At 41.8% G+C, this 23,517-nt stretch overlaps 1 protein-coding gene across 1 annotated transcript; it reads right to left on the reverse strand.

Annotated features, from left to right (window-relative positions):
* Positions 1-3,415: 3,415 nt before the first annotated feature.
* On the reverse strand, positions 3,416-23,263 carry MILR1 (mast cell immunoglobulin like receptor 1). The gene is made up of 9 exons (XM_043464610.1): positions 23,002-23,263; positions 18,583-18,852; positions 12,343-12,627; positions 10,129-10,239; positions 5,139-5,228; positions 4,564-4,620; positions 4,368-4,436; positions 3,686-3,766; positions 3,416-3,551 (listed from the first exon to the last, which is right to left on the reverse strand). The coding sequence occupies exons 1-8, from the start codon at positions 23,177-23,179 to the stop codon at positions 3,714-3,716; spliced, it is 1,113 nt and encodes a 370-aa protein (XP_043320545.1). The 5' UTR covers positions 23,180-23,263; the 3' UTR covers positions 3,416-3,551; positions 3,686-3,713.
* Positions 23,264-23,517: the final 254 nt, after the last annotated feature.

The raw sequence follows: 23,517 nt of genomic DNA on the forward strand, positions 1-23,517 counted from the left end.
TCTTAATAGGATCAAATCCAGTTACTGGGGTGCTCACTGATTCGCCAGCCCCTCCCCACCTCTTGTGTTGGCTTCTCTATTTCACTCTCCCTGGGCCCTCATATAAACAACGAGCACCAAGTCCTTGCCTCAGGCTCTGCTTCAGGAAGGAGCTCAGGTTACTACATCAAGAGGTTAATGGTGGCCAAGTAACTAAGTTTATGACCTCAAAGACTGAAGATTTCTAAGGGGAGCAGCCAATTAGTATGACACGTGCTAAGGATGAGCATACTATGAACAGCTAGCCTTTTTTTTTTTTCAGTTCTTACTCTGTGCCCGGCCCTGTTCCAAACCTTTTACATTCATTACCTGAGTTAATTCTCACAGCAGCTCCATGATATAGGTAATATTTCTCCCTGTCCCTCTCTTCTTCCCCCCACCCCCTCAACTGAGGGAACTGAACCCCAGGATTTTATATAACTTACACAGAGTCACACAATTAGCCCTGAGTCTGGATATCCTCACCCTTAGCCTCTGTGATATACTGAGTTCCCCCAAATATTGTTCAGTCACAAAGCTGTGTCCTCCTCTTTGTGACTCCATGGACTGCAGCGCACCAGGCTTCTCTGTCCTTCAGTATGTCCCGGAGATTGCTCAAACTCATGTCCATTGAGTCGGTGAGCCATCCAACCATCTTATCCTCTGCCTCCCCCTTCTCCTACCTTCAATCTTTCCAGCAGCAGGCTTTTTTCCAGTGAGTCAATTCTTTGCATCAAGTGACCAAAGGATTGGAGCTTTAGCTTCAGCATCTGTCCTTCCAATGAATATTGAGTTGATTTCCTTTAAGATTGACTGTTTTGATTTCCTCGCTGTCCAAGAGATTCTCAAGAGTCTTCTCTAGCACCACGATTCGAAAGCATAGATTCTTTGGTGCTCAGCCATCTTTAGGGTTGGTCAAAAGTTCGTTTGGTGTTTTCTATAACATCTTATGGAAAGAACCCAGATGAACTTACTGGCCAACTCAATAAAAATATCCACAGAAAGAAGGGGAAATTAAGCTCATGAATGCTGCTTTATGGCAACAAAACCCTCAGATTCGTCTGGACCTGTGTGCACAGCATAGCCCTTCGCACCCTGAATATGCATTCCCGCAGCCAGTGCGGGATTTAAGTGGATTTAAGTCCCAGTTCAAGCACTTACCAAGCTGGGGATGACCCTGTGAAATTACTTACCCCTAATTACTAAGCCTCAGTTTCCTTACCTGTAAAATCAGGTTAATAATACCGGCCCCAAGGATGTTAGAGTTAGCGTCTAATTAGCTGATAACTATGATTTTTCTAGTCAGAAGTCCATTGTTGAGAATAGTTAAGACTGAGGTTCAGGCAACTCCCCCAGAAGAAGAACAAAGTGGAGCAATTCTGGCCAAGTTATTTTGTGCCCTGAACCCCAGAAATGCCTCTTGGCTTTATTGGACTTCACTTATAACTCCTGGGATGAGAGATTCAAACCAGAAATATTTTTGCCCCTCAAGTGGACTGAACGGAGGCTCCCCCATAAGTCCTAACACCTGGAACCCGTGAATATCACCTTACTTGAGAAAAAGGTCTCTGAAGGTGTAATTAATAAGTTAAGAATCTCAAGATAAGACCAACGTGGATCATCTCGGTAGTTCCTGAATCTACTGTGTGTGTGTGCTAAGTCACTCCCACCAATACTGGAGTGGGTAGCCTATCCCTTCTCCAGCGGATCTTCCCGATCCAGGAATCAAACCGGGTCTCCTGCATTGCAGGTGGATTCTTTACCAACTGAGCTATCAGGGAAGCCCTGTGAGAAAATACATGTCTGTTGGTTTAAGTCAGCAGTTTGTGGTAATCTGTTACAGGAATCCTGGGAAACTAATCCATTTCTTTCTTCTCCCCCAACTCAACTCTGGGCTGTCCTCTTGACAGAGCTGACCGGAAATGCAGCACACAAAGGCACGCCTCTGATATGAGCTAAATCTTGAGGACTGAGAAAGTCCATGGGAATCAATAGAAATGAACTTGCAGGCTTCCGGAAGCGAAGAGCAGATGTTAGTGGTCGTGGATAATAAATATATCACTCGTTGAGTGATCTTGCCTTTCTCCAGAGGTGACTGCAGGGGCTGTTTCCTTCAGACACCTTTTCAAGGTCACCGAGTTTTGTTTTGGAATTCAGGCATGGTCTTTGATTTGTGTGTTTGCTTCTGAAGCTTCAGTGGACATGGGGATGGGGAGATGATTGTCGTAAGCTTCCAGGATGCACTTAAGAAGAACACAGTAGTCAAAAAATTATTCTTTATTAAATGGTGTGGAAATGGGGGAAATAGTCCTTGCCAAAAAATGGCAAAATAATAGCAAAATGAAGAAACAGACAAAGGATTAATCTCAAAAATATACAAGCAACTCCTGAAGCTCAATTCCAGAAAAATAAATGACTCAATCAAAAAATGGGCCAAAGAACTAAACAGACATTTCTCCAAAGAAGACATACAGATGGCTAACAAACACATGAAAAGATGCTCAACATCACTCATTATTAGAGAAATGCAAATCAAAACCACAATGAGGTACCATTACACGCCAGTCAGGATGGCTGCTATCCAAAAGTCTACAAGCAATAAATGCTGGAGAGGGTGTGGAGAAAAGGGAACCCTCTTACACTGTTGGTGGGAATGCAAACTAGTACAGCCACTATGGAAAACAGTGTGGAGATTTCTTAAAAAACTGGAAATAGAACTGCCGTATGACCCAGCAATCCCACTTCTGGGCATACACACTGAGGAAACCAGATCTGAAAGAGACACGTGCACCCCAATGTTCATCGCAGCACTGTTTATAATAGCCAGGACATGGAAGCAACCTAGATGCCCATCAGCAGACGAATGGATAAGGAAGCTGTGGTACATATACACCATGGAATATTACTCAGCCATTAAAAAGAATTCATTTGAATCAGTTCTAATGAGATGGATGAAACTGGAGCCCATTATACAGAGTGAAGTAAGCCAGAAAGATAAAGAACATTACAGCATACTAACACATATATATGGAATTTAGAAAGATGGTAATGATAACCCTATATGCAAAACAGAAAAAGAGACACAGAAGTACAGAGCAGACTTTTGAACTCTGTGGGAGAAGGTGAGGGTGGGATGTTTCGAAAGAACAGCATGTATATTATCTATGGTGAAACAGATCACCAGCCCAGGTGGGATGCATGAGACAAGTGCTCGGTCCTGGTGCACTGGGAAGACCCAGAGGAATCGGGTGGAGGGGGAGGTGGGAGGGGGGATCGGGATGGGGAATTCGTGTAAATCTATGGCTGATTCATATCAATGTACGACAAAACCCACTGAAATGTTGTGAAGTAATTAGCCTCCAACTAATAAAAACAAAAAAGAAGAAGAACACAGTAGTCAAAAAATTATTCTTTATTAAATGGTGTGAAAATGGGGGAAATAGTCCTTGCCAAAAAATGGCAAAAGCATGTAAACACTGTCAGTCAGGATCCCACCTAACAAAACTCTTGTCTGATGACAGGATTGTATGTACCTGCAAAAGCCAAAGGAATAGTGTTTAAGCATGAAAAACAGTGAGTCACTTTGGGTAACCAGGTGAAACTTTTTAAAGTATCAATCAAGTTTGCTTTTTCTTTATGGAAATCAGCTTTGTAAAAAGCATCTTACCCTGAGATGTAGCCTACATCTTTAAATCTCAGAAGACAAGTTCAGAATAGACATATCCACCTTTAGAATTATTACTGTCTTCTGTAACATAAAAGAGAAAATAATTCAGTAAACTTAGGATGTTGTTGTTGATGTTCAGTTGCTAAGTCATGTCTGATTCTTTGCAACCCAGTGGACTGCAGCATGCCAGGCTTCCATGTCCTTCACCATCTCCCAGAGTTTCCTCAAGCTTGTGTCCATTAGGTCGGTGATGCTATCTAACCATCTCATCCTCTGCAGCCCTCTTCTCCTTTTGCCTTCAATCTTGGATATATATCTATAGAAGCTCTTTTAAAATTCTATTTTGGTAGCTGGGGGGCCTGATAAAACCAAGTATTAACTGTCTTTCTTTCCTGGACTACATTATGTGATTTATTCTTGAAAGCATTTTAGAGGTGCACTTGCATTGTTCTCTCTGGATTTCTTTTTATGTGATACACTCCCTACCATATCCTTTCCTCCTCCCCATCCACCCACTTCCTGATGAAATTTATTAGGCGCTGTGGTGCTGGTTGCTATTGGTTTCCTAGGGTGTGTCTGTTGCCCCCGTTCATCCCATCCTTGGGTTCCTAAAGCTAATGACGGCGTCACAGAAACCACTGACCCCTTTCAACAGTGTCTCCTATCCCAAACTGTGGCTCACCCTGATCTCTTGGTGCCACCTGCTGGAACATGGGGGCAGCATAATGTATCTCCTGGGAGTATTCAGCCCCTGGGTAAAAGACAAGAAACAGAATTATTGGGTCTATGGTCCGAATATCTGATCTCCTGAGGGCAGCGGCTTAGTCAGCTACCCTTACAATGGCATGTTGCTTCTGGACTTTGCACAGAGTACTTACCATCTTGGGCACTGGAAACACATTGCTTTGGTTCTAAGCCTGGAACAGGCTTCTCATCTGTAAAATGGGGATGATATCATTTGGGAGTTAGTGGTGTTTGTACCAGACAGAGCAGATAAGTCGCTTAGCACTGTGCCTGGAACAGGCTGGCCCTCAGTCAGCATCAGCATTGGCTGGGTTGTTCTCACTGTTGGCCAAGGCGCTGGGTCTGTTTACCATAAAGCAGTAAATGATGCCAGCTTTAAGAAGTGATCGTAAAAGTGATTGGAACGCAGTGTGGATCATTCTGAACTGATATTTAAAAAAACCAAACTCCAAGATACGTTGTTAACTCAAAAAATCAGGTGTAGAATGGTATATCTATGGCATGCTACCATTGCTACCATTTACTTAGATGCTAAAACACACATAAAATATCTGTAGAAGGATTTTTAAAGTGGGATTGAGTGTTGGGGCAGGAGGGAGACACTATACTCAGCTTCTTCAGTATTTTACCCATGTGTCTGTATGACCTTAAAAAAATTTAAAAGACAAAAACCCCAAACCAACCAAACTCTCAAACAAAATTCTCTTACCTGCTTGATTTTCACAGATATTTGCATATATTCCAGCTTCCATGGGTGTATTTCCATAGACTCTGGGTGCACTATCTTTCATCGCTTTTCCTACGTAAGTTGGTGCAGAATCATTAAAATAAACCAATTCAGCCACAATTTTTTTCCCCCTGCTCCTCTATGGAGCAGAATTCCCCAAAGTTCTGGAAGAATAACCTCAGATGGCCTAAAGTGTTGTCTATTAAAGGGAAATCGTGGGCTCAGCTAGGAGACCATAGCATCTGCTTCTTCAAGCCAGGAGTCCTTCTGATTTATTTTCTCAGATCTGCAAATAACACCCTTTGCCTATCAGATTGTGCTTGAGATGGTCAGAGATATCTTTTCTTTCCTTCACTGAGAAGAATAACCTGTAAAAAGCGTCTTAATATCTGCAAGAGCTACTAAATTACCCAACTGAGTTCCATTTAGCCCTGGCAAGTACTCAAGAATATTAATTCCACTTTTATAAGATCCTCAGATTTTTGTAGGAAGAGGAGACCAGTTTTAAAAATGCATGAGATGCAATAAATTTCAGAGGATTGAAGTCATATCAGCCATCTTTTCTGACCACAACATATGAGACTAGAAATCAACTACAAGAAAAAAAAACTACCCAAAACAACAACAACAACAACCCACAAACACATGGAGGATAAATAATATACTACCAAACAGACAATGAGTCACTAAAGAAATTAAAGAGGAAATAAAAAAACATACCCAAAGATGAATGAAAATGGAAGCACAACCATCCAAAATCTAAGGGACCGAGCAAAAGCAGCCCTAAGAGGGAAGTTTATTGCAATACAAGTCTATCTCAGGAAACAAGAGAAATCATAAACAACCTGACTTTACACCCAAAGGAAAGAAGAAAAGTTAGAAGGAAAGAAATAATAAAGATCAGAGCAGGAATAAGTGAAATAACAACTAAAAGAAAACGGTAGAAAAGATTGATGAAGACCTGGTTCTATGAAAAGCCAAACAAAATTGATAAACCTTTAGCTAGACTCATCAAGAAAAAAGAGGGCTCAAATAAATAAAATAAAAAATGGAAGAAGTAGGGAATCGGCGGGAGGCTCCAGAAGGAGGGATGTACATATAGTCATGACTGATTTGCATTGTTGTGTGACAGAAACCAACACAACATTGTAAAGCAATTATCCTTCAGTTAAAAAAAAAAAAAGGAATGCTTTTAAAGAACTTCACTGAGAATTCTCCATGGAAGTAAATTCCATATTATATTGTCCAAGAAATTAAAAAAAAAAATGAAAGAAGTTACAGCTGATAACCATAGAAATACAAAGGGTCGTAAGAGATTATGATAAACAATTGCACACCAATGAAACAGATAACCTAGAATAAATGGATAAATTCCTAAAATATACAGTCTCCTCAGGCTAACTCGGAAAGAAATATATAATATGAACAGCTCAATTACCACTCAATATGAAATGGAATCAATAATCAAAAGACTCCCAACAAATAAAAATCCTGGACCAGATGGTTTCACAGGTGAACTGTATAAAACATTGAAGAGGAAGGAACCCTTCCAAACTCATTCTACAAGGCCAGGATCACCCTGATCTCAAAGCCAGACAATGACAGGGACTTTTCTGGTGGTCCAGTGGCTAAGACTCTGAGCTCATAATGCAGGGGGTCTGGGTTTAGTCCTTAGTCAGGGAACTAGATCGTTCGTGGTACAACTAAGATCCCACATGATGCAACTGAAAAAAAAAAAAAAAATGATCCAAAGTGTCACACCTAAGACCTGGTGTAGCCAAAATGAACAACAACAACAAAACCCCAAACAACAAATACAGACAAAGACACCAGAAAAAAAAGAAAACCACAGGCCAATATCACTGATGAATGTAGATGCAAAAATCCTCAACAACATATTAGCAAACCAAATTCAACAATACATTGAAAGAATTAGACCCCATGATCAATTGAGATTTATCCCAGAGATACAAGGACATTTCAATATCCACAAATCAATCAGTGTGATATACCACACAGTATTTCAATATCCACAAATCAATCAGTGTGATACACCACATTAACAAATTGAATAAAAGCCATATGATTATTTAAATAGATGCAGAAATAGCTTTTGGCAAAATTCAGTATCGATTTATGATAAAAACTAAACAAAGTGAGTACAGAGGGCACATACCTCAACATAATAAAGACCATATATAACAAGCCCATGGCTAACATTATACTCAGTGATGAAAAGCCAAAAGCATTTCCTCTAAGATAAGGAAGAAGACAAGAATGCTCACTCTTGCCACCTTTATTCACAATAGTATTGGGAGTCAGCCACAGCAATCAGACAAGAAGAAAAAAAGGAATCAAAATTGGAAAGATAAAAGTAAAACTGTCACTGCAGATGACGTGACACTATATAGAGAAAATCCTAAAGACACCACCAAAGAACTAGAATTATTGAGACAAATAAATGAATTCAGCTAAAGCCGCAGTATATGGAATTATTAATAATATACAGAGATCAGTTGCATTTCTATACACCAACAATGAACTATCTGAAAGAGAAATTAAGAAAACAATCCTATCTGTACTAAAAAGAATAAAATACCTAGGAATAACATAACCAAGAAGGTAAAAGACCTGTACTTGGGAAACCACAAGACACTGATGAAGGAAATTCATCAGTGCTGTTTGTCCTGAAGACAGCATAAACAAATGAAAAGATATACCATTCTTATGGATTGGAAGAATTAATATTGCAAATGGCTGTACTCCCCAAGGCAATCTACAGGTTTAATGAAATCCCTGTCAAATTAACAATGGGATTTTTCACAGACTTAGGTAAAAAATTCTAAAATTTGTTTGGAAACACAAAGCAACCTATGCTGAGAAAGAACAAAGCTGGAGGTATCATATTCTCTAATTTCAAACTGTCCTTTGAAGGCACAGTAATCAAACAGTATGGGACTGGCACAGAAACAGACACATAGATCAATGAAACGGACTGGAGAGCCCAGAAATGAACCCCTACTTATATGGTCAATTAATTTACAAGGGAGGTAAGAATATACAGTCAGGAAAAGATAGTCTTTTCAATAAATGGTATTGGGAAAACTGGACAGCTATATGTGAAAGAATAAAACTGGACTACTGTCTCACACCATCTACAAAAATAAAGTGGATTAAGAACCTAAATGTGAGATCAGAAACCATAAAACACATAAAAGAAAACATAGGTAGTATGCTCTTTGATACTGGTCTTAGCAATATTTTTTTTGGCCCTATCTCCTCAGGCAAGAGAAGTAAAAGCAAAAATAAACAAACGGGACTACATTAAGCTTGAACAGTGAAGGAAATTATCAACAAAGCAAAAAGGCAGCCTATTGAATGAAGGAAGATATTGCAAATGACATGTCTGATAAGGAGTTAATATCCAAAATGTACAAAGAACTCATAGAGCTCAGCATCAGAAAACCAAACAACCCAATTTAAAAACAGGCAGAGGAATTATATAGACATTTTCTAAAGAGGACATACAGATGGCCAGCAGGCACATGGAAAGATGTTCGAAATCACTAATCATCAGGGAAATGCAAATTGAAACTACAGAGATACCACCTCACACATCTCAGAATAGCTACCATCAAAAAGGTAACAAGTAACAAGTGTTGACAAGGATGCATCTTAAAGGAAACTGTCATGCACTGTTGGTGGGAATGTAAATTGTTGCAGCCACTATGGAAAACTGTATGGAAGAGTCTCAAAAACAACAACAACAAAAAAACAATCCAGCAATTCCACTTCTGGGAATTTTTTCTGAAGAAAGAGTCCATTGACAGATGAATGAATGGATAAACAAAGTTTGTGTTATGTATATATACTTATGTGTGTATAATACATATACACACATATATAACTGATTATTCAGCTTTTGAAATGAAGGAGAAAAAAAATCTTTTGCACCACAAGGCTTGTGGGATCTTAGTTCCCCAACCACAGATTGAAGCCGCGTCCCCTGCAGTGGAAGTACAGAGTCCTAACCACTGGGCCACCAGGAAAGTCCCCCCAAAGGAAGGAAATTCTGACATGTATACAACATGGATGAACCTTGAGGACATTGTGCTAAATGAAAGAAGCCACCTACAAAAGGACAAATATGGTGTGATTCCACTTACATGAGATTTCTAAAATAGATTCATAGACAGGAATCGGAATGGTGTCTGCCAGGGGCTGGGAGGAGAGAGAAATTAATAGGGACTTACACTGTTTGACAGGCACACAGTGTCATATTTGCAAAGTGAAAAAGTGGATGGCTGGTGATGGTAGCCCAGGAATGTGAATGTACTTAATGCCACCGAACTGTATACTTAACAATGGCCAAGGTGGTAAATTCTATTGTTACGCATATTTTACTACAATTTTGAAAAAGAATTTTTTAAAAATTAAAAAAAAAGGTTAAAAGGTATTACAAATTTTAAGACAATGACAGCAGAGCATTAAAATGTCTTCTTAGCACGGGGCCCCATGTGACGCACAGGTAACACGCCCACGAGCAATCTAAATAGGGAAGGCTTCACCAGAGGAAAGAGAACTGTGCTAAATGTGAACAGTTCAGGAAGTTCTTCGTTATCTTCTCATTTTGCATGTTTTCCTTCTCTTTTCATTTTCTTCATGTCCCATTTCTGATTCTCCTTTCCCTTCCTCCTTACCCTCTCCCCTGCTGTCTGTCTCCAAAATCCAGGGAAAGTGAAAGTGTTAGTCGCTCAGTCGTGTCCAACTCTTTGTGACCCCAAGGACTATAGCCTGCCAGGCTCCTCTGTCCATGGATTCTCCAGGCTAGCATACTGGAGTGAGTAGCCATTCCCCTCTTCAGGGGATCTTCCCCACCCAGGGATTGAACCCAGGTCTCCTGCATTGCAGGCAGATTCTTAACTGTCTGAGCCACCAGGGAAAACAATGGCAAAGCTCCTAAGGAACTTACTTGCTTTGTACTTTGGTAGCATCCAAAATACTAGAATTAGGATGATTACTATTAGCACCAGTAATAACCCCGGAAGCAGGAACTGCAGGCAGAATGGACCGCAGTCTCCTCCTGAAAGAAGAAGAAGACAGCATTCACTGGTCACTGCACAACCTGCTTTTCCAATGATACTGAATTGTGGAATGTTCTGGAAAGATCGATCATGACTGTCTGCCAAGTTAGTCAAGATACCATGAACCCTGGGTCTCTGCCCTATGTGGACACCTGCAGCACCTGAGAATTAACTTGTCAATGAAGTTCTAAAAGTCATACCAAGTCCATCTTCCACCAAGGGTCATTTACAAAGGAAAAAAATCAGCACAGCATTTAACAGACAGATTGTTGTCTACATAATTAGGGTCATAAATCTGAGAACAGCCTGGCCATTTGTCAGGCAAAGTCTTTAGTCATGTTGGCACGATCTATGTTACCCAGCAACTGTCACTTATTATTGACTATATGCAGACATTGTGTTAAGCACTTTATGTGCATTGCCTTATGTATCTCATTGGTATTATTCCCATTTTACAATTAAGTAGAATAAGATTCAATTAAGTAAAGTTCCCATTTTACAATTAAATAAGAGTACGTGACTTTTCTAAGGTCACACAGCTAGTGAATGGAAGGCAGTGATTTGTAGGCAAAAGGCTGACTCTGGGGCCTGACTCCAACAGGCTGCCTCACTTGTTAGAATTCACTGAACACCCAGATGTGGGCTCTGATCTTCTGAGGATGAGGTGTTTAATGCCCTTGTGTGCCTATTACCCTTGCTAACCTAATTTCTTTTCCTCCTCCCGCCTTGACCAGTGTCCCTTCATCAGGCCAGGTTTTTGTTTTTTAAATTTTGTGGCCATGCACCATGAGGGGTCCCAGTTCCCTGACCAGGGATCAAACCCATGCAGATTCTTAACCACTAGACGGCCAGGGACATCTCTAAGGGTAGGTTTAAATCTGGAATTCTCAGACTCGGAGTTCTGTGCTGAAACATGACATTATAAAGAGAACTGGCTCTAGCTCTGGCCTGGTCCCATCCCACCCAGGCTCTGATTCGCGCCCTAAGGAACCTGACAAACACATAGACAGCCCCTGCCTGCATGGCCAAATGTTGTCCCTGACCCCCACAAACAGCTCGCTTGGCTTGAGTCCAGGAGTGCTCACATCCTCACGGTGGCCTGCCCTTGGGTGGACGAGCTGGGAAAGAGACGTGCATAGGCCCTGGGAGGTGGGTTCTGATCTGATGGGGTAGGGAATTCAGGTCTAGGAACCTAGAGTGAGGTACAGAAAAGTAGAGATACAAGGTCCAGGCAGGCATCCCTATGGCTTATGGGAAGCTTATTGGAAAGTGTGTGGTTGAGAAGAATCCAGGCAGCGCCTTCTGAAACACAAGACTGGGACAGGAGCCGCTCTTGCCCCCAGTAGAGAAATCTAGATTCACCAAGCATTAGCAGCAGGGCATTCAACAGCCAAGCAGGAAGGTACTGGTGTTAGAAGTGAGTTGTGTTTTTTTTAACGATTTTAAAAAGCACAAGAAAATCAAGAGACCCCAGCAGCTTCAAGAGATGCAGGACTTCCCTGGTGGTGCAGTGGCTAAGAATCCGCCTGCCAGTGCACAGGACACATGTTCGATCCCTGGTCCGGGAAGATTCCACATGCCGAGGAGCAACTAAGGCCAGAGCAGCGCAACTCCTCAGCCTTCGTGCTGCAGCCACGGAAGCCCGCGTGCGTAGAGCCTGTGCTCCGCAGTAAGAGAAGTCACTGCAATGAGAAGCTCGTGCACTGCAACGAAGAGTAGCCCCCACTTGCTGCCACTAGAGAAAGCGCGTGAGCAGCAATGAAGACCCAGCATGGTCCAAATAAATAAATAAATGAAAATAGTGCCTAAAAAAAGAAAGTGAAAACAAAGAGAGTTACAAATTCGAATGTGATTGCTTAGAACCTGAGCAGGAAACAGACTCAGTTCAGGAAGTCTTACTACAAGGTCGCTTCCTGCCCCACTCTCTAGGCTTTTCTATGGTTCCTTTATGGCAGAAAGCAGCCACATCAGAGCATATGGACCCTACGGAAGGAAAAGCACTTAGAAGCAGGTGGGCAAAGTGGGAAATGGTGGGCAGAGGAGAGGCTGCAGTTTCTGGAAGTAAATCCAGACCCTGTTGAACGAGTTCAGGTAGCCCTTACCTGTTGAGGGTATGCTGACAGGTTGACTGTATTTTGCATGGTCAGGCAATCTGTTTTTAGCTTTACACCTGTACTCTTTCACTTCTGCAGTGTTACTCTCGGTTATGTTAAGTTCAGCAGGCTTCCTTACATTCTTGGAAATAACTGGTGATATGGTGATGTTTTTTTCAAAAAAAATATAATCGATGGGCAGAGAACCGTTGAATGAGATGCAGCTTAGCGCTATATATCGGTCTGTTTTTGTTTGAATGACGCTAATGTTCAGCACTGGTGCAGTCACTGGGTCTAGAAAAATGAAAGTGCACGTTAAATGGCTAAGCGGATTGGGTTTCCTCACTCCGTCCACAAACATGGATGGAAGCCCTACTCTATTCCTGGCTGTTCACCCAAATATGAAAGACACCCTTCTTGTGAAGTCAAACTGCTCACAAGAAGCTCCATGGGGAAAGATCAATAGGTATGTGGTTAACCCCGTGTATCCTGGCATGAACCAGGCTCTGAGAAAGCCAGAGAGTGGAGAGCATCCTCTCTGCTTTGAGGAGCTGGAGTGCAAGCTTGCCTTTTATCATAATTCACCATTTGTTTGTGGTTGATGGTATAATTTTGTCAAAGATCCAGCTTCAAGTATGTAGTTGAGAGGTGCTTTTAGTCCTAATCCTTGTAAGATAACAGTTTTTTTTTTTAAATCAAGGAAATCTAAAAATACCATCTTTTCTCACTGTACTGTCATTTGTAGAATTCAGCTGTTCAGTTATCTTCCAGTTCCTCCCCGAAACAGGAAGTAACCCTGATAAATAGGGTTAAGGGAAATTCTTGACCAGAAACGAGTGAGTCTGGTAGGCTCTGTCAGATCATACCATACTTCATGGGAGAATCCAGCTCTGTAATTTGTTATATAGTGCTTTAATGAAACAGGATTATAGGGAAAGAAAGATAATGAGTATCCTTCATGTGTTGGGGTCACTACCCACGTTATCTTGGTTCACTTCACAGCAGCACACAAGGTGGACAGCATTATGCTTATTCCACAGATGAGTCCATTGAAATTCAGAGACCGCATAGCTAATAAATGGCAGAGCCAGGGCCAACTCCCAAGCAGATACTTTTGTTTTTAACAGTAGTGTGCCAATTTGACAACTGGGTGCAGAAACAATGAAACATGTTTCATTGTCTAAGTCAAAGGAAAGAAACTAACAAATTAGAGTCTTCTTGCTCCATCCCTCCCTCCCCTGAGCAGGAATCCCGGTGGCAGCATCCTTGATAGAGTGGTACCCAGGGATGGGAGCCTCAAAGAGCAACTTTGTTTGGGAATAGCATCAATAGACTGTTCTTCCTAAGAAAAACTACTTCCTGAAATCTACTTCCTGCAATTTTCAGGAATTGAAGTATTCATGATGAAGCAGAGAGCATGGACTTCTCTCTGAGATAAGATGACTCAAACTAGAATAAGGGTTGATATCTAAATTTAGTGGAAAGATGTAAACTTCCCTCAGAGTTTGTAAAAGGACTGGTAAAGGGCATCACAGCATCACTGTGATCAAGGGAAGGGAGTTGTAACTCTTCCATAAATCAGTTCTGTTTTTTAAATTAAAGGAGTCCTTTAGGGCTCTTTCAGATGCCACCTTCCCCATAAAACTTTTCATAAATCCTCCAGTCGAAAGTTCTCCCTCTTCTGTCTCCTCCAGCACTTGATCCCATCCTCATATTACTTTTTCTGCCTCTTATTTCATGATCCACTTGAATGTCTCCTGGCCACCTCAAGCATAACCTCTTGAAACTGAACTCCAGTTAATCTGCTAGTTAATGAATCAATTGGTAGGTAGATAAACATTATTAAAATTATATTCTTTTAAAAAATGTTTTCATTCAGTCATTCATTTCGTTCTTTTGTGCTGAGAACATGAGACCTACCTTATTTTTTTTTAATTATTTTTTATTGGATTACAGTTGACTTACAATGTGTGTTAGTTTCTGCTCTATAGCAAGCTGAATCAGTTATATATATATATGTATCCACTCTCTCAGTTGCCATAGAGCTCACTACAGAGTATTGAGTAGGGTTCGCTGTGCTATAAATTGGAGTATAGTTGCTTTAGCACGTGTTATTTTCTGCTGTACAATGAAGTGAATCAGCTCTATGTATACACACAGCCCCTCTCTCTTGGACCTCCCTTCTAGCACACCCCGGTCCCACGCCTCTAGGGTGAGCCCTGAGCGGAGCGCCCTGCGCCATGAAGCAGGTTCCCACTATCTGTTTTACACGTGGCAGAGCACACACCATCGATCCCGATGTCCCAATTCATCCCACCCTGCCACATTCACACATCTGTTCCCTCTGTGTCTCTATTCCGGCCCTGAAAATAGGTTCGTTTGTACCGTTTTTCTAGATTCCACATATATGCAGTAATACATGATTTTTTTTTTCCTCTTTCTGACTTTACTCCGTATGATAGACTCTAGGTCCATCACACTGGTCAGAATGGCCATCATCAACAACTCTACAAACTATAGGGACTTCCCTGCTGATCCAGTGGTTAGGAATCCACCTTACAATGCAGGGGACGTGGATTCAATCCCTGGTTGGAGAACTAAGATTCAATCCCTGGTTGGAGAACTAAGATTCCATGTGCTACCGGGTTACTAAGCCCAGGAGCCCAACTACTGAGCCCAGGGGCTCTGGAATCTGTGCGCCACAATGAAAGATCCTGCACGATGCAACAAGGATCCCATGTGCTGCAACTAAGACCTGATGCCGCCAAATAAATAAATAAGTATTTTTCTTTAAAAAGTCTACAAATGATAAATGCTGGAGAGGGTGTGGAGAAAAGGGAACCCTCTTGCACTGTTGGTAGGAATGTAAATTAATACAGCCACTATGGAGAACAGTATGGAGTTTGCTCAAAAAACTAGGAATAGAATTGCCATACGACCCCAAAATCCCACTACTGGACTTCTCTGGAGAAAACCATAATTCAAAAAGACACATGTACCCCAATGTTCACTGTAGCACTGTTTACAATAGCCAGGACATGGAAGCAACTGATAGGTCTAATGACAGATGAATGGATAAAGAAGATGTGGTACACATATATACAATTGGATATTGCTCAGTCATAAAAATGAATGAAACTGGGTCATTTGTAGAGATCTACCTTCTTAACAAATTTTTAAGTGCATAGTACAGCATTGTTAACTATAACCAAAATTTTATACCCACTGAACAACTTCTATTTTTGCCCCTCTCAGTAAATGACACCACTCCTTGTTCATCAGCTGATCACAGTAGACACCTGAGAGTCATTCTTGACTCCTTCCTCATGTTTACTACCTATGATTCCAAACCTAATCACTCAGCAAGCCCTGTTGTTTCTCCCTCCAAAGTCTGTTCTGACCCTGTCCACTCTTCTCCATCTCCCCACTGTTTGTCTCCTGGATGACTGCAAAAGCCTCCCAGCCAATCCCCAGCCTCTACCCTTGCCCTGCCCCACCCAGGAAGAATTAACTTCAAAGAGGATAAATGGGGTCATAGGCCTGACTTGGCTCTCCCCTCCCCTTTCCAGTCTCACTTGAGGTCACGGTCCTCGCATCTGACCTCCAGCCATACCAGTGGCATATGACACCCTTCCCAACAGCCAAGTTCTTCCTTAGGGTGGAGCCCCCAGCACAGGATATTGTCCTTTGACTAGAGCCTTCTTTCTCTCACTGTAGCAAATCATTTCTCATCCTTCAGGGGTCCCCTGAAATGCCATCCCCTTAGAAAGTCCTTCCATAACTATCTTTTTTTCTTTTTTTTTCTTCCATAACTATCTTATCTGGGCTTCCCAGGTGGTGCTAGGGGTAAAGAACCCATCTGGCGGGACTTCCCTAGTGGTCCAGTGGCTAAGACTCTACGGGTCCAATCCCTGGTCAGGGAGCTAGATCTCCATATGCCACAGCTAAGACTCCTGGGCAGTCAAAAAATAGAAGCTGTCTGCCAATGCAGGAAATGTTAAGAGATGTAGGTTCGATCCCTGAGTCGGGAAGATTCCCCTGGAGGAGGTCATGGCAACCCACTCCAGTATTCTTGCCTGAAGAATCCCCATGGACAGAGGAGCCTGGCAGGCTACAGTCGATAGTCAAATTGGACACGACTGAATTGATTTAGAATGCACACAACTACCCTTTCTAAGGAAATCACTCCCCATTCACCATCCACCCCCCAACTTTTCTCCATCACTGTGCCAGTTTCTTTTTCTTTATAACCGTCAACACAGTTTGTGATTATGAATTTATTTGACTGGGTACTTGGGTTTCATGCCACCTCAATTAGACTATAAGCTCCACCAAGGCAGGAACTAATGTATAACCAGGGCTTGGCACATCGGGCATATCATTAAATATTCGATGAGTGGATCAAAGATGAATGAATCTGTATTCATGGCTCATATCCCTACTGAGTTGGGAACAAGATCATGATTTAGGTATCATCGAAACTCTGGCAGCATGCAAGACAGTTATTCACATGGGATAGGCACTCAATAGATGTTAGTCTGACTTAAATGAAGATGATACAGGCTTATAATCTATAAAAAATTCTATCAGGCAGTGTAATTACTGCTGGAAACACATTGCAGGAAACGAGTGCATTTACTCTGAAGGCAGGATGTGGGAAGACTGTACACCTATCTGTGGGACAGATGCTCAGGAAATGAAGACTGGGTTGTTTTTTTTCCAAATCCATTGATTTAAGGCTTCAGCCTTGCACAGGAAGCTAGAGGTATACATGGGTACCCTGATGCCCCTTGAATTGCTTTTTCTGCAAATCCAGGCTGCCCAGTCCAGCAGGAATCTGACCATCAGAGAATATTATCAGCTACGGCACTGCCCTCACATTATGTACCACATCCTAGACCTTGTTTACATGGTTGTCTTCTTTTTACATTTCTTTTACAGTTATGGCTTCAATTGAGTTTGTGTTCAAATTTATCCTAAGATGGTTGGTTCTTGTTTTTTTTTTTTATTTAATTAAAAAAAAATTTTGGCTGCTGTGGGCTCTTAGTTCCCGGACCAGAGAATGAACCTGTGCCCCCTGTACTGAAGGCCTGTAGTCTTAACCACTGTAGTGCCACTGGAGTCCCTGAGATGGCTCTAACCCAGAGTCCATGGCATCCCTTATAGTCTTATGCAGAAGTTTGCATCGGTAGTCTCATGAAAACATCTCAGGGAAGGTATCCATCACTATCATTACATTGTTAAAATGGTTATAACCTAAAAAGCTAAGAACCATTGACCTAGAGTAGAGGCATCCAATAGAGCTTTCTGTGATGACGGATGTGTTCTGTGTCTGTGTTGTCTAATACAACAGCCACACCACACCTATGGCTTCTGGGCTCTTGAAGTGTGACTAATGAGATGGAGGAACTGTGTTTTTTAATTTCACCTAATTTTAACTAACGAATTTAAACTTAAATAACAACATGTGGCTAGTGGCTACCATGCTGGAGAGCACAGAACCAGAGAATCATTCAAATACTTGATCAGTAAGTCAGGGGTCCTCTGTTTGGAAGACTCCAGGTACACATATTACCTGGAAACCCTCTCTCCCTCGCCCAGCAGTCCAATGTCAAGGTCACTATCATGGATGAGGCCATTAATGCTAGGCTGTGAGAGGCTTGGGGTGGGAAGATGGGAGAGAAAATGTGCTTGGGGAGTTCCCTGGGGGCCTAATGGGCTTTTCCTGCTGTGGCCTGGGTTCAAGCCCTGGTCAAGAAACTGAGATCCCACAAGCTGTGGGTAATGCGGGGGAAGGGGAGGGAAAGAGGTGGCTGGGCAGGAAGAATGCTGGCCGATGGCCGTCGTAAAGAGGGGCTGGGGAAAGTCTGGGGCTCTGAAGACCCTTGCCACGGGGTTCAACACTGGTTCTAAGACTTCTTACTTGAATCTTTAGAGAAAAAGTCTTTTTTGTGTGTGTGCCTATATGACAAGAATCCAGAGTAAAGCATTTAGAAAGGATTTCAACAACTTTCTCAACTGTTGATGTAAGACTTTTAGTCTTAGGCCATCAGCCTATTATCATCTGAAATGACTAAACGTCTTTGGGAGAGAAAGTGAAATGGAATTATGAAGAAACAAGTGATCTTGTTTCTTAAACAAGATCTCAATGACATGTATGCTAGGATCTTGAGAGAGTGTTAACCAGCAGAACAGAGTCCACCCTAGAACAGGAAACACAGGGCCCCTAGTAACAAGCGTTCCACTTACCGACAAATGTGAAGTTGAATGGATGACTGTATTTTGCACAGTTAGCAACTTGGACTTTGCATTTGTAGGGGCCCAGATCCTGGGCTTCTGAGATTGTTAGGTTAAAAGTCACGGGTTCACCTTTTCCATCCTGGGTTTGCAGGCATTTCTCATTCCGAAACAAAAAATAGGTGATCTCTAGTGATTTGTTCTGTTGGAAACACGATAGAGATACATTCTGACCCCGCATGACTGTGTCCGTTTGTGAGTGCAAACTTGGAGAAGGGAATTCTGGAAAACAAAATAACACAAGAGAAAGTCCTTGTTACCATACAATGATAATAACCCCGTGGTTGTCAACCCACATTTTGTGGGTCGAGGTGGTGGGGACCCTCTTTTCCTGGTGAACTTCCCAGAGGTGGGGGGCATTTCTTGCCCGCGCATCCAGGCTGGACAGTGTGTGAGGAAGTCTCGGCACCTCCAGAGGCCTCTTCCAGTGAGAGACGGGTGACCTCACCAAGCTCTTTTCTTCTGGCTTGGAACTTACTGGCCACTGGTACACCCTATGTGTGTACCAGACAAGGCCCCCCTATGACCATATTAGATCGAGACAAAAAAGACCAGATGACTCCTGTCTGAACACAGATGGACGTTGTCTAAGACACAAAAATGGCCAAATACCCCTCTAAACTGGCTAGTATGGTTGACAGCTGCTTCTTTATCAGTCACGGTTTTTGCCTGCACTGCTTATCCTTCAGATAAGATTATTTTATTTTGAATTAATTAATTTATCTTACTTGGAGGATAATTACAATATTGTTATGGTTTTTGCCCTGTATCAACAAGAATTGGCCAAAGCTTACACATGTATCCTCCTATCCTGAACGCCCCACCACCCCCTTCCCCTCCCTATCCGTCTAGGTTGTCCCAGAGCCTTGGCCTTGGGGGCTCTGCTTCATGCATCAGTCTCACACTGGTCATCAGATGAGAATTACTAAGATGCCCAACCGTGTCGCTGTTTCCATTTCCTAAAAGAGTCTAATTCAGGGATTTCAATGGCTAAGATTCCATGCTCCCAATGCAGGGGGCCCCGGTTTGATACCTGGTCAGGAAACTAGATAAATTGAAAAAAAGAGAGAGAGAATCCAATTCAGAGTAAATCCTGCTGCCTTAAATCTTCCTCCAAGTTACCTAAAACAAATCTTACTCAAGGATGCCCTCTCGCTTGTTCCCATGGTACACATTTTCCCTCAAAACCACCTTTGTTCAACTACACATGTGTCTCCAGTGATCTTTGGTTGGAGGACATTCGTATTAATAGTTTTTATCTCTAAAAAGTAAGGACTCTTTGGTAAAAATAACAATACCATTATCCCACCTGAAAATTAGCGATATTTAAAAAATATTACCAGATATCTAGTTACTGTTCAAATTCCCCCAACTGTCTGATTTTTCTTTTAGAATTCATTATGGTCTGTTGTAATTAGTTGAAATGTTTCTTATGTCTTTTTTCATCGATAGATCTTTCCGTCTCTTTTATTCCCCCTGCACTTTATCTGTTGAAGATAGCAAGTTGTTTGTTCTGAAGTGTTTTCCATGGTCTGGATTTCTTTAATTACATTCGCATGGTGCTCCGTTACCATGTTCATCTCCTGTCCCGAGGCTCGATGAAGTTCAGATTAGCTTTTATTTAGCAGGAATGCAACTTAGGGGGTAGATGTACTTCCATTAGGAGGCACATAATGTCTGATTATCTCTCTTTTTTGTTTGTTAGCAGGCTTTGACAATGGTTACCCAGAAGCATTATTTCATTGAGCTTCTTAGGTGGCACAGTGGTAAAGGAATCCATCTGCTGAGGCAGGAGATGCAGATTCGATCTCTGGGTGAAGAAGATGCCCCTAGAGGAGGGCATGGCAACCCACTCCAGCATTCTTGCTTGGGAAATTCCATGGACAGAGGGCTACAATCCGTGGGGTCCCAAGGAGTCAGACACACACCTGAGAACACACGTGCACCCTGATAATTTCATTAGAGGTTGCAAAATGGGGTTATACCAGTTCTTTTTCATTTATAACCCGTAATTATCTGAAGAGAAATACCCTTGTCAACTCTTTGGTTACACTGTAGTTCGGTTTGTATAGAAAAGGGAGGATAAATGCTTGATTCTCTTCTGTTACTGACCAATTTTAAAAAATAATGAGTTGGTTTCCTCATATAAGAGTGAGGAAACTCTTATAACAGTGAGATGTTTTTCCTTTATTATCGTTGTTTTTGTTTAAGAATCATTGTGAACTCATAGATGTAAACGTATATGATGTGTCTCAACCTATTACACTTATTTTATTCTTATAGCCTCTCTAAATGGCCTTCTGAATCTTTTTGCCACAATCCTAGTCCATCTCTGATAGCTTGTATGTTTGAATTTTATTATTTAAAATGTCAAGGGAAGAAATAATCTTCATCAGAAAATCTAATGTTAAAATTTAAGATTATAAAAGAATTAAGAGAAATACACAGAAATGTTTTTATATCATCTGTTGGAAAAGGTCTTCCAAGTAAGACCCACAAAATAGGAACCATAAAGAAAAGACTGAAAGAAATAACTATTCTGAAACTTTAAATTCCTCCATGGCAAAATTAAGACAAGTGAAAGCCTAGAAGAAAGTACTTAAAACATAAACAAGCATAGGATTCTTTTAATATACATAAGATAAACGTGTTAGTCGTTCAGCCATGTCTGACTCTTTGGGACTCCATGGACTGTAGCCTGCCCAGGCTCCTCTTGTCCATGGGATTCTCCAGGCAAGAATACTGGAGTGGGTTGCCATTTCTTTCTCCAGGGGATCTTTGCAACCCAGGGATGGAACCCAGGTCTCCTGCATTACAGGCAGATTCTTTACCATATGAACTACCAGGGAAGCCCTCATATACATAAACCAATAGCAAATTAATAAGGAAAAGGCAATCAAATAAATGGTCAAATAATATGAATAGGTAATTCCCAGAAGAAGAAATAGTGTTCGAGGAATGGCTTGGGTGGAGGAGGGGTTTAGACCCCTCAAAAACGCCAGCAATCTACACTTTGATCTGGACAATTAGTATTTTCTCAGTCTTATGTAAGTTCAGATTCAAGATAAGACCTCACCTCTCTTTCCAGCCAGATTGCCATCCCTAAATGTCCTTTATATGGGCATGCTGGAGCTTTCATAGTCAACAAACATGAGAAGAAACACAGCTTTATGAGTGATGAGGCAACCACGAACTAAAACAACATTGAGATATTATTTTTGTACTCATCAGATTGACACAAATGTAAAAAATTTGTTGTATCCACTGTCGGAGAGAGGGAGAGAGAGGGTGAGAGTCTCACACTTAACCCATGTCCGTGGTCAGCGTTGGTGAACATGCACCAGTTCAGCGTGTTAGGAGGGCAACTTAGCATTATCTGTAACAATTCAAATGGACATGGCCTTCGACCCAGCCGTTTCACTTCTAGGATTTTATCCTACGTGAACTCTCACACGCTCATGTGTCCACAAAGGATGTTTACTGCAGTACTGTTTCTATGATAAGGAATAAAATGGAACAGCCAATAAGGGAATGATGGTTCAATGAATTATGACTAAGTCCTATGGTGAAATGCCATGCAGCTGTTGAAAAGAAGGGAGTTAAATCTACAACTTCCTCTTAGGAAGATGTCTGGGACGTGTTAATTTTAAAAAGAACAGGTCACAGAAGAGTTTGTTTGCTTTGATATTGGAGCAGAAAGGACTGTTAATAGTGGTTGCTCCTGGACACAGAGATGGGAGAGGGACTGAGGGGATCTATTTATAGCAGAACGTTCACCTTTTACAGTATAGTAACAACCACGACCTGGGCTAGCATTTACTGATGGCTCTCCATGCACTCGGCTCTGTGCTGAGGGACACGGCTTGTCTCAGTCTTCACAACAGCCCTCCCAGGGAGGTGCCTTTATTTTTCCCCCCTTCACAGAGGATAGAAATTAAGCTTAAAGTGGTTTTCATCATGTGCCCAGACTACCAGCTGGAAAAGGGTAGAAACAAGGTTAGGACCACAACAGCCTGGCTCTATGATGATAAACTGCCTCCCAGGATATGTTTTTAGTGATGCCTGAATTATTTTACAACGATTGTGTGTTGATTTTCTATTGAAAAAACAACAGAGAAAGAAAAAACCGTTTAATTGTTTAAAAAAAACAATCTCAACATTTTGTTTCTTAGTCTCAGGAAAGATTCTCTGACTCCCTCCCTAAAATCACTTCATTTTAAACAAACAATACAAAGTGGAAAAACTCTCCTCTTTGGTTGTTCATCAAAAAGCACAGAGAAACCTGCTCATGACGGCACACGATTAAAGCTGACTGTCTCATCGTTTCAGTGAAAGCGGCTTAAGTACAACAGAGAAGTAAATGAAACTTACCGTTTGTTTTTCTCATTCTTTCACAATCCAGTGCAACCTTTTGAATTGAAAGAGAGAAAAGGAACACGAGAAAACTCTTTTTCCACATGGCGTTTTGGTTTGGAGATTCAAGCTTCGAAATGGTAAGTGACAAAAAGAAAAATGCCCCAAAGAAGAGCTTGTTTAAATAGCCCCACATTCTCTCTTGAATGAAATCGGGGAGGAGGGCAAAGGAGTCTTGATGGCCACCCTGCCTCCCATCAGTAAATCATAGAGAGAACTTCCTCTTTTTCGACCAAGTTAAAGAAATCGGAGTTGTATGGACTAGCCTGATGTGAGATGACTGGTTGGTGTGACCCTGTGCGCCTCTGTGAGCACTGTAGGCAGAGAGGGATGTGGCAGGTTGCTTCTAATTCAGGCTGGCAGGGAATCGGACAGTGGGGAAAAAAAAGTGTTGCCACTACGGGCTTCCCTGGTGGCTCAGTGGTAAAGAACCTGCCTGCCAATGCAGGAGACCCGGATTCAATCCCTGGGTGG

Source organism: Cervus canadensis, chromosome 1 (assembly GCF_019320065.1).
Source record: "Cervus canadensis isolate Bull #8, Minnesota chromosome 1, ASM1932006v1, whole genome shotgun sequence".
Classification (NCBI taxonomy): domain Eukaryota; kingdom Metazoa; phylum Chordata; class Mammalia; order Artiodactyla; family Cervidae; genus Cervus; species Cervus canadensis.